General features: G+C 35.6%; 2 protein-coding genes across 2 annotated transcripts; both read left to right on the top strand.

The window, feature by feature from the left end:
* The first annotated feature begins 3,034 nt into the window (after positions 1 to 3,034).
* LOC139091656 (uncharacterized) lies at positions 3,035 to 9,475 on the top strand. Its single transcript, XM_070641802.1, has 4 exons — positions 3,035 to 3,042; positions 8,151 to 8,317; positions 8,373 to 8,971; positions 9,113 to 9,475. The coding sequence occupies exons 1-4, from the start codon at positions 3,035 to 3,037 to the stop codon at positions 9,473 to 9,475; spliced, it is 1,137 nt and encodes a 378-aa protein (XP_070497903.1).
* A 544-nt stretch (positions 9,476 to 10,019) lies between these two features.
* Positions 10,020 to 10,691, top strand: LOC139091655 (myosin heavy chain, embryonic smooth muscle isoform-like). The gene has a single exon (XM_070641801.1). It carries the CDS (start codon positions 10,020 to 10,022, stop codon positions 10,689 to 10,691), a length of 672 nt encoding a protein of 223 aa, XP_070497902.1.
* The last annotated feature ends 512 nt before the right edge of the window (positions 10,692 to 11,203 follow it).

Here is an 11,203-nt window from a genome sequence, read left to right as displayed (position 1 = left end):
TTTTATCGTTCTGGAACATGACTATGACTTTTTTTTTCCCATTTGCTTTGCCTTCATCTTCCTCCTCTCTTTCATTTTTATTTGTAAAGTAACAAAAAATTCGCATTGTCGTCTAGTAAAGTCGGAGAGATGGTGAGAAACTCAAGAAGACGAAAATGGACGGAGGAAGGCAAAGTCATAACTCTTTTTTCTGCATTTTCACATACATCTACACACCCTATAGCTTAACAATACTTTTTTTTTGTTTCTCTTGCTTATTTTTATTGTTGTTTGACCTCTCACAGGATTTATTGCTTTGACTGTCGAAGCACAAGAGAAGGAACAGCAACAAAAAAAAAAGTTTTCTTTTACTCTGAATGGATGGAATATAAAAAAAATGTATTTTTTTGTGAATATGCTGTGAGGAGCCAATAAACATTTTGAGTGAAAGGAATTGGAAACAACTTTTTTTATTTGTGGAACGTGAGGTAGTCGGGTTTATGAGAGGGGGGTGCACACTGGGTAGAAGAATGATGTAAGGAGACAGCACTGGGTAGACGAATGATGGGTATTGGGAAGAATGGCCATCTGCTGCATTTTTGCTAGGACGCTACTATGCTTTTCTTCTTTACTGTTGTGTCCGGACAATTCTTTCTTGTTGCTTTGACCAGAAAAAGCCTTAAAAAAGTCCCGATTTTTTCCTAAATTGTTCCAATTTTTTATGAAAATTCCATGGGGTCAACCCTAGTCTTGAGTAGAGAATGTACCAATATTTGGTAATAATTATGGACTACATCTCGATTGGGATTCGAACCCACAAAGAGATTAAAGATCTGTTCCTTAGCTATTTGGGCCATTTGGTCACAGACAACTTACTCTCTCGAATTAGCAGATTTAAGTACAAATGTCACGATAACTCAGAAAACATATAGCTCTTCAAGGGATATCCAGAAGTGAGGGGTCAATTTTCACATTATTGGACTAAACTCTTCAACTTGGTCTGTAATCTTCGAACGTTATCTAGGGTGATGGGATTTGAACCACCTGGAATTTCGAATTCAATACAAACTATCACTGTTTGCTCAGCAAGCTGTGTGAGCTATCAAGCCACTTTTGCTCTTCACACCTCCTTAACTAACACTTGAATACTTATATAGATGAAATGAACCAGACATCATAGTCTAGATCATTGGTGGGCAACCTATGTGCTGCAGCAAACTATTTTAGCCAAATAGTCATTCTAAATATTTTTGGAAATGCCATGATCCGTACGTCGTGTGAGGTTTCGGTAGAATCTTACTACCAAGCTGTATCGCAAAAAAGGTTGCACACCACTGGTCTAGATTAAATATTAATGCATAAGCTAGTCCGGAGAAATTCTCAAACAATAGTACCGAGCATAGACATTATCTCTGCATGGTTATGGACGCATGAGTACTTTAGTCAAGGAAGTAATTGAGAACGAACGCTTGCCGGCGTCTAAGCCAACCTGGACACAGTCTCTCATCAAAATCATCTCAGGAAGCATAAAATCATCCATTTTGATGCACTATAAATTCATACCATCATCATCGACGATGCTTCTTTTTATGATTTGATACATTCGTGTGAATTATGACACACTTACTCAAGACAATAGAAATGATGAAATTTTCTTAAAGTCATAAACAGAGAGTAAGTAAGTAAGTAAGTAAATACAAATAAATTGTCATGATATGCACTAAATTACTGAATAAAGAGAAAAATGACTGTAACTGTATAAATTTTTACAGTCTTTTGTTTCTCTATTAAATGGCATTGATTGATTAAAAGGGTCGCTTCACCGCACACTTACCAATTTTTTTTATTCCGCTTTCGCACTCACCCCTCCTCGACAGTTGAGTTCGAATAGATACTGCATATTATTATTATTATTATGGTGAGCGAGAGCGTGGAAAAATGAGGAAGAAGAAGAATAATAAGACGGAAAAGAGGAGAAAGTTTGAAAGTCATGGGGTGGAGGTGGATTGAGCGCAGTTTCTGAATTTGAACTTTAAAAGTTCGTTATTTTTGAAATTGAATTCTAAAAGTTTGTTATTCATGAATATGAATTCATAAAGTTCTTTATTTTTGATTTTGAATTCTAAAAGTCTGTTATTTTTGAATTTGAATTCTAAAAATTCGTTATTTTTGAGTTTGAATTCTAAAAGTTCGTTATTTTTGAAATTTGAATTATAAAAGTTCGTTATGCAGGAATTTGAATTCTAAAAGTCCGTTAATTTATAAATTTGAATTCTAAAAGTTAATTATTTATGAATATGAATTCTAAACGTCCGTTATTCATAAATTTGAATTATAAAAGTCCGTTATATTTTAATTTGAATTCCAAATGTTCGTTAGTCATGATTTTGAATTCTAAAAGTCTGTTAATTTTGGAATTTGAATTCTAAAAGTCTGTTAATTTTGGAATTTGAATTCTAAAAGTCTGTTATTTTTTGAATTTGAATTCTAAAAGTCTGTTATTTTTTGAATTTGAATTCTAAAAATTCGTTATTCATAAATTTGAATTCTAAAAGTTCGTTATTTTTGAAATTTGAATTCTAAAAATCCGTTATTTTTGAATTTTGATCTTTAAACCAAGAAAGGCACATGGACAGTTTTAAATTATTAGAAAGTGCACACAAATCGAGCTAAAAATGAAAATTGAAAAGAAGTGACGAGGAGAGTTCAGGCAGTTAAATGAGGTGAAAGATAAAATTGAAAGAAAAATTGCATGTCATTTAAATATCTCCATTTTTTCTCATTTTTTTTTTCAGATCGTTCTGGTTACAATATTTCTTCCTATATATATACACACAAGAAAATGAATTTTTATTATTTATTCTCATTCACTAAAGCATTATAAATTGAGGTGGCATTAATTTAGTTGAGAAAAAAAAATATCACTTATTTCTCTTCTTCCTCATCATCTCCTTTTTAAGATAATGAAATTTGCATTTTTCCCATTCTCTCAATTTTTATTCCATTCATTTTCATCGTTCAATAAAGGACGTTCGGCAGTGTGATGTGGCAAAAAATGGCAAGGTAAGATGAGACAAGGAAGAATAATGCCAAGAAAAAGAAAGAAAAGAAATTCATTAAAATATTGTCAGTCATTATTTCTTTTTTTAAGTGATTTTTCTCGTTTCGATGAAAAATTTGTATCGTTTTGGGGTGGACGTGAGCTTGTTTTGGACTAAACGAGCACTTTAGACTTAATAGGAGTTGGCAAAAAATTTAATTTTTAGTGAAAATGTAAAAAAAGTGGAATAAATACGCAGTCAGATTTAACACACATCATATTTTCGTCAAACGTAGGATTCGAACCTTTACATTCTAGAGAATTTGTGGTTTTTCTTAGATTAATCCAATTTTGCCTATTTATGACAGTGGAAAATGCTTAATATATGCATACATCTTAGAAAAAAACGAAAATTTGTGCAAACCCCAAGGGTCAGACACTCCAATATACAGTACTGCACTTACTGTACTTACTGTACTTATTGTACTTACTGTACTTACTGTACTTACTGTATTTACTGTACTTACTGTACTTACTGTACTTACTGTACTTACTGTACTTACTGTACTTACTGTACTTACTGTACTTACTGTACTTACTGTACTTACTGTACTTACTGTACTTACTGTACTTACTGTACTTACTGTACTTACTGTACTTACTGTACTTACTGTACTTACTGTACTTACTGTACTTACTGTACTTACTGTACTTACTGTACTTACTGTACTTACTGTACTTACTGTACTTACTTTTTTGACTTTGACTATACTTACTGTACTTACTGTACTTACTGTACTTACTGTACTTACTGTACTTACTGTACTTACTGTACTTACTGTACTTACTGTACTTACTGTACTTACTGTACTTACTGTACTTACTGTACTTACTGTACTTACTGTACTTACTGTACTTACTGTACGTACTGTACTTACTGTACTTACTGTACTTACTGTACTTACTGTACTTACTGTACTTACTGTACTTACTGTACTTACTGTACTTACTGTACTTACTGTACTTACTGTACTTACTGTACTTACTGTACTTACTGTATTTACTTACTGTACTTACTGTACTTACTGTACTTACTGTACGTACTGTACTTACTGTACTTACTGTACTTACTGTACTTACTGTACTTACTGTACTTACTGTACTTACTGTACTTACTGTACTTACTGTACTTACTGTACTTACTGTACTTACTGTACTTACTGCACTTACTGTACTTACTGTACTTACTGTACTTACTGTACTTACTGTACTTACTGCACTTACTGTACTTACTGTACTTACTGTACTTACTGTACTTACTGTACTTACTGTACTTACTGTACTTACTGTACTTACTGTACTTACTGTACTTACTGTACTTACTGTACTTACTGTACTTATTGTACTTACTGTACTTACTGTACTTACTGTACTTACTGTACTTAATGTACTTACTGTACTTACTGTACTTACTGTACTTACTGTACTGTACTTACTGTACTGTACTTACTGTACTTACTGTACTTACTGTACTTACTGTACTTTCTGTACTTACTGTACTTACTGTACTTAATGTACTTACTGTACTTATTAGCCATTCACCGTATGCCGTATTCGGTTAAGGTTGCCACTTTTGCAGAAGATCCTTGCCTTGCACTCAGTCATCTCATCGCCCTTAACACCTGATCGCCCCTACACCTCAAAATGCGCTCAATCCCAAAACTCCTCAAAAATGACCCACCCAACTTCCTGATTCTAAATTATTTCTCATCAAAACGACGACCTAGAAGAGGAATGAGAACTTTGTGGACCATCCGTTAAAAAAAAGAAGTAAATTGTATAATGGTATTTTTCAATTATCATTATTGAGATGTTTTTTGTTACGCATCGTCTAATATTTCAGTTTAGTCGCGAGACATGACTTAAAATATTTTTTTTCACGGAATGTTATCGTCAACGATGAGAAATTTATCTGAATGTAATATATTTCATCTCCAACCCACCCTCAATTCCATTTTTATCATTATGGCATAATATAACATTGACTGCAAATGATCCTAAATTGATTATACAGCATAAAGTGGATGGAATAAGAAGAAACATTGTTTGATAGGAGACGGGGAATGTTGGAAAAAAAATGATATCTAATATTTCATAATTATTTTGCCTCCTTTTATTTATCGCCATACATCCACAGAACATTACTCTATTAGAAAATTATATATAAAGCATAAAATCTGTCAATGAAAGGCCATAAATTTTCAAGTTTAGAATGAAAATTATTTTAAAATATTTAAAAATAAGCAATTTTATTGGATAAATGAGGGATTTTAATGGTGATGGTTTGGGTCTAACTTCTTAATTTGTTCAAAAATCAAAAATTTTTAAAAATTCAAAATTTAACGGTTTTCGAAAATTCAAAATTCAACAGCTCAGTTTTTAAACATTCAGAATTAAACATCATAAAAACTCAAAATTTAACGATTTTCAAAAATTTTAAATTTTCTGATCTTCGAACATTCAAAATTTAACGGTTCTTGAATATTCAAATTTGAACAGCTCAAAAAATCAAAATTTACCGGTTTCCAAAAATTTAAATTTTGAAAGTATTTAAAAATTCTAAATTTATCATCATAAAAATTCAAAATTTAACGATTTTCAAATATTTAAAATTTGACGACTTTCAAAAATTCAAAATTTAACGGTTTTCAAAAATTCAAAATTTACTGTTTTGAAAAATTCAACGGTTTTCGAAAATTAAAATTCAGCAGCTTAAAAATTCAAAATTTAACTGTTTTCAAAAATTTAAAATTTATCAGTTTTCAAAATTTCAAAATTTAACGATTTTCAACAATTTTAAATTTAACGGTTTACAAAAATTCAAAATTCGACAGTGTTTAATTTTAACTTATTTGCTTTCTAACTGTTATTCAAAAATGCGTCTCATAATTCCATAATTTCAACTTCTCCACTTCAACTAAAATCCCATCTCGAAAGCCATCGAAAGATTTATTGCCATCCTCAAGAATTTTTCAATAAATACCTTTAATTCGAAAAAACATTAATCGCATTGAGAATGAAGAAAGGCGGAATTTTCTGGTCTAAACATAGCAAAAACATCTTTTTTTGTTCTCGCAATTATAATCTCGCTGTCATCGTGTATCTTTTATCGTTAAATTATGGCATTTGTTTTTAAGACACTATCGAAAGGAATGACTTATTACTTACAGTTAGAGGAATAAAATAAAAATTATTTTACACTTAAATTTGGGGATATTAGAGTGGAAAGTATTGTGAATTATGATGTATAGGGAAAATATGGGATATTTCTATTTTATTTCATAGTGGAAAACGAAATGGAAAAATGTTTTTCCATAAATTAAAGATAAATTAAGTCTGCATTTTCTATCCGTCTGATTAATAATTTAAATTACACTCATAGAAATATTTCGAGAAATGGCAATACAAGTTTGGTCAAGTTGCGCTCTTGTAGGAAGTAGAACAAAGCTCTTCAATAAGGTCGAGCGAAGCTCCTCAATAAGGTCGAGCTAAGCGATTCAAGAAGGTCGAGCGAAAGTATTCAAGAAGTTCGAGCGAAGGTCTTCAAGAAGGTCGAGCCAAGTTCTTCAAGTAGGTCGAGCGAAGCTCTTCAAGAAGGTCGAGCGAAGCTTTTCAATAGAATCGAGCGAAGGTTTTCAAGAAGGTCGAGCCAAGTTCTTCAAGTAGGTCGAGCGAAGCTTTTCAAGAAGGTCGAGGATCGAGCGAAGGTCTTCGAGAAGGTTGAGCCAAGTTCTTCAAGTAGGTCGAGCGAAGCTCTTCAAGAAGGTCGAGCGAAGCTCTTCAAAAAGATCGAGCGAACCTCTTCAAGAAGGTCAAGCGAAGCACATCAACAAGGTCGAGCGATGCTCATCAAGAAGGTCAATTGAAGCTCTTCAAGAAGGTCGAGCTAAGCTCTAAAAGAAGGTCGAGCTAAGCTCTAAAAGAAGGTCGAGCGTAGCTCTTCAAGAAAATCAAACGAAGCGCTTCAAGAAAGTCATTCGAAGCTCTTCAAGAAGATCGAGCGAAGCTCTTCAAGAAGGTCGAGCGAAGCACATCAACAAGGTCGAGCGATGCTCATCAAGAAGGTCAATTGAAGCTCTTCAAGAAGGTCGAGCTAAGCTCTAAAAGAAGGTCGAGCGCTCTTCAAGAAGGCCGAGCGAAGCTCTTCGAGAAAATTAAGCGAAGTTCTTCAAAAAGGTTGAGCGAAGCTCTTCAATATGGTCGAGCGAAGCTCTTCAAGATGGTCAAGGGGTCCTCAAGAAGGTTTAGAGAGAGCAGAACCAATCAAAAAATTGTTTCCCACAGTGTAAAGACCAAGCACAAAAATAAATTTCTCATTATACAGACGAAAACCACGATAGAGATAAAGTATAGAAAGTACACAATATTTTGTTCATAGCAAAGAAAAAAAAATGTATATAATGCGATTGGAAAAAAGGACTGTACCGCGCGGGAAAAAACAACATTTGTTAGCGATACCAATAAATCATATTTTTCCACGCGCGCAATGCACAAGTATTAAAAAAGGCATTAAAAATTTCTACGTTTTTTTTTATCATCTTATTTCAATGTTTGTGAAAATATGGTCCATTTGAGGCAGAAAATTTCTCGGAATGAGGCAAAAATGCCATTGTTTTTTCAGTGCTGTTTGTGCCTCTTCAATCCTCTTTCCAGATGCTGTTCTATCGTATTTAGTTTTAAGTATGAGAAAAAGGGAAAAGATAGAGAGCAAAACAATTATTATTTCTCCATTTGTGGCAAAAATCGAAATGGCAATTTAATGATTCTAGCAATACACAACAGAAGTAACAGCAGCTTTAAGGTTTTTTTTTTGCGATACCACAACAGTCATTTGAACAGAAACAGAAGGAATGGGATACAAATAATATGTAAAAACCACATTAAAAGTACTTAAAGGAATTGGAGGAAAAAAAAGTTACCTGAAAGCAATAATGGAGATTGATATGGTGGTGGGGAGAGGGGGTCAGGAGCTTAACAGGGATAGGGCAACTTCATGACAGGAGAGTCTTGAAATGACAAAGGTTTTTGAGAAGAATTCAATCATTTTTTTTAATATTTCTGGCTTTTTTAGAGACGAGGAGGGACGAAGGAAGACGAGGAGAGACGAGAAGAGACGAAGAGAGACGAGAAGAGACGAAGAAAGACGAGGTGAGGCGAGGAGAGACGAAGAGAGACGAGGAGAGACGAAGAGACACGAAGAGAGACGAAGAGAGACGAAGAGAGACGAAGAAAGACGAGGTGAGGCGAGGAGAGACGAGGTGAGTCGAGGAGAGACGAGGAGAGACGAGGAAAGACGAGGAGAGACGAAGAGAGACGAGGAGAGACGAAGAGAGACGAGGAGAGACGAAGAGAGACGAGAAGAGACGAAGAAAGACGAGGAGAGGCGAGGAGAGACGAAGAGAGACGAGGAGAGTCGAGGAGAGACGAAGAGAGACGAGGAGAGTCGAGCAGAGGCGAGGAGAGACGAGGAGAGACGAAGAGAGACGAGGAGAGTCGAGGAGAGACGAGGAGAGTCGAGCAGAGACGAGGAGAGACGAGGAGAGTCGAGCAGAGACGAGGAGAGACGAGGAGAGACGAGGAAAGACGAGGAGAGACGAAGAGAGTCGAGGAGAGACGAGGAGAGTCGAGGAGAGACGAGGAGAGACGAGGAAAGACGAGGAGAGACGAGGAGAGTCGAGCAGAGACGAGGAGAGACGAGGAGAGTCGAGCAGAGACGAGGAGAGACGAGGAGAGACGAGGAAAGACGAGGAGAGACGAAGAGAGTCGAGCAGAGACGAGGAGAGACGAGGAGAGACGAGGAGAGACGAAGAGAGTCGAGGAGAGACGAGGAGAGGCGAGGAGAGACGAAGAGAGACGAGGAGAGTCGAGGAGAGACGAAGAGAGACGAGGAGAGTCGAGCAGAGGCGTGGAGAGATGAGGAGAGACGAAGAGAGACGAGGAGAGTCGAGGAGAGACGAGGAGAGTCGAGCAGAGACGAGGAGAGACGAGGAGAGTCGAGGAGAGACGAGGAGAGTCGAGCAGAGACGAGGAGAGACGAGGAAAGACGAGGAGAGACGAAGAGAGTCGAGGAGAGACGAGGAGAGACGAGGAGAGACGAGGAGAGACGAGGAGAGACGAGGAGAGACGAGGAGAGGCGAGGAGAGACGAAGAGAGACGAGGAGAGTCGAGGAGAGACGAAGAGAGACGAGGAGAGTCGAGCAGAGGCGAGGAGAGACGAGGAGAGACGAAGAGAGACGAGGAGAGTCGAGGAGAGACGAGGAGAGTCGAGCAGAGACGAGGAGAGACGAGGAGAGTCGAGGAGAGACGAGGAGAGTCGAGCAGAGACGAGGAGAGACGAGCAGAGACGAGGAGAGACGAGGAGAGAAGAAATATGAAGCAAGAATGACAAATTATTAATGTTAAACTAAATGACTCAATAAATTATAGTTTAATAAGTAAAATAAATAAATAAAAACATTAAAAGAGTCAAAAAAAAAGTAAATAATTCTTAAATATTATTTCACACATGCCCAAACACACTCATGCAGGACTATAAATATTAGAAAACTTTATTTTTATATTGTTGTCTTACAGTAGAAAATGGAAGAAATCGAATGACTATAGTCTAACTACAAAATGTACTTTCTTTCATAAGAAAACGACAATTACGATGGAACACATTATTTTCACTAGAAAGAGTATAAAATATATTTATTGCATATACAGAGACAATACTTTCAAACATTCGTATACTTATGACTTCGTATGGAGAGTCTGAAATTGAGGCAAGAGACAACCAAAGATGCTGGAGATGGCTACTTTTGAGTATTATGGATATTGAGCAAATTGAAGGGAATTTAAAGAGAATTTAAGAGGGTTGGGAACAAATTCAAGAGAGTTGAGAGCAAATTCAAGAGAATTGAGAGCAAATCCAAGAGAATTGAGAGAAAATTCAAGTGAAATGAGAGCAAATTCAAGAGAATTGAGAGCAAATTCAAGAGAATTAAAAGCAAATTCAAGAGAATTGAGAGCAAATTCAAGAGAATTGAGAGCAAACTCAAGAGAATTGAGAGCAAATCCAAGAGAATTGAGAGCAAATCCAAGAGAATTGAGAGCAAATCCAAGAGAATTGAGAGCAAATCCAAGAGAATTGAGAGCAAATTCAAGAGAATTTAGAGCAAATTCAAGAGAATTAAAAGCAAATTCAAGAGAATTGAGAGCAAATTCAAGAGAATTGAGAGCAAACTCAAGAGAATTGAGAGCAAATTCAAAAGAATTGAAAGCAAATTCAAGAGAATTGAGAGCAAATTTAAGAGAATTGAGAGCAAATCCAAGAGAATTGAGAGCAAATCCAAGAGAATTGAGAGCAAATCCAAGAGAATTGAGAGCAAATTCAAGAGAATTTAGAGCAAATTCAAGAGAATTAAAAGCAAATTCAAGAGAATTGAGAGCAAATTCAAGAGAATTGAGAGCAAACTCAAGAGAATTGAGAGCAAATTCAAAAGAATTGAAAGCAAATTCAAGAGAATTGAGAGCAAATTTAAGAGAATTGGCAGCAAATTCAAGAGAATTGTGGCCAAATTCAGGAGAATTGAGAGCAAATCCAAGAGAATTGAGAGCAAATTCAAGATAATTGAGAGCAAATTCAAGAAAATTGAGAGCAAATTCAAGATAATTGAGAGCAAATTCAAGCGAATATCCAGAAGTATCCAAATGTATCGATACCTACCAACTTCAAAGCATCCACCCCCAGACCAAACAACAATGCCCTTTTTAACAACAAACCAATTTTCCTATTTTTCCTTTTTCAATATCCGCAGTGTAATTTGGCAGTGCTGTTTTCATCCTTTTGTTATGTATATGTCTTGCTGTCTTGAAAATTGCCTAAATAACTTCTTTTTTCCTTTTCATCCTCATCCTATTTTAACTTTTCTCCATAGTGCCAACGACAATCCTCCTGCCTTCTTTATTATATTTCGTAAACAACACATATAGTAATTTCCACACTCTTTGTCGCACTTGACACAACATTTAGAGATTAAGTTTATAAATTTCGTCTCGAACAGAAGGGATAAAAAGATGGTTATAGTTGTGCCTAAATGGATGCAATTTTAGTGGAAAAAGAACTTTTTTTGTTGTTGTGAG

Source organism: Chironomus tepperi, unplaced genomic scaffold (assembly GCF_022539635.2).
Source record: "Chironomus tepperi strain 1889 unplaced genomic scaffold, CSIRO-AGI_Ctep_v1 contig_257, whole genome shotgun sequence".
In the NCBI taxonomy this organism is placed as follows: Eukaryota; Metazoa; Arthropoda; class Insecta; order Diptera; family Chironomidae; genus Chironomus; species Chironomus tepperi.
Note: the sequence above shows the minus strand (reverse complement) of the source record. Positions and strands in the feature narration are given on the sequence as shown.

Coding starts and splice junctions, on each gene's coding strand:
- LOC139091656 (XM_070641802.1), top strand. Junction 8,318..8,372: donor GAGAGACGAAGAAAGACGAG/GTGAGGCGAGGA, acceptor AGACGAGGAAAG/ACGAGGAGAGACGAAGAGAG. Junction 8,972..9,112: donor GACGAAGAGAGACGAGGAGA/GTCGAGCAGAGG, acceptor AGACGAGGAGAG/ACGAGGAAAGACGAGGAGAG.
- LOC139091655 (XM_070641801.1), top strand. CDS start 10,020: ATGAGAGCAAATTCAAGAGAATTGAGAGCAAATTCAAGAGAATTAAAA.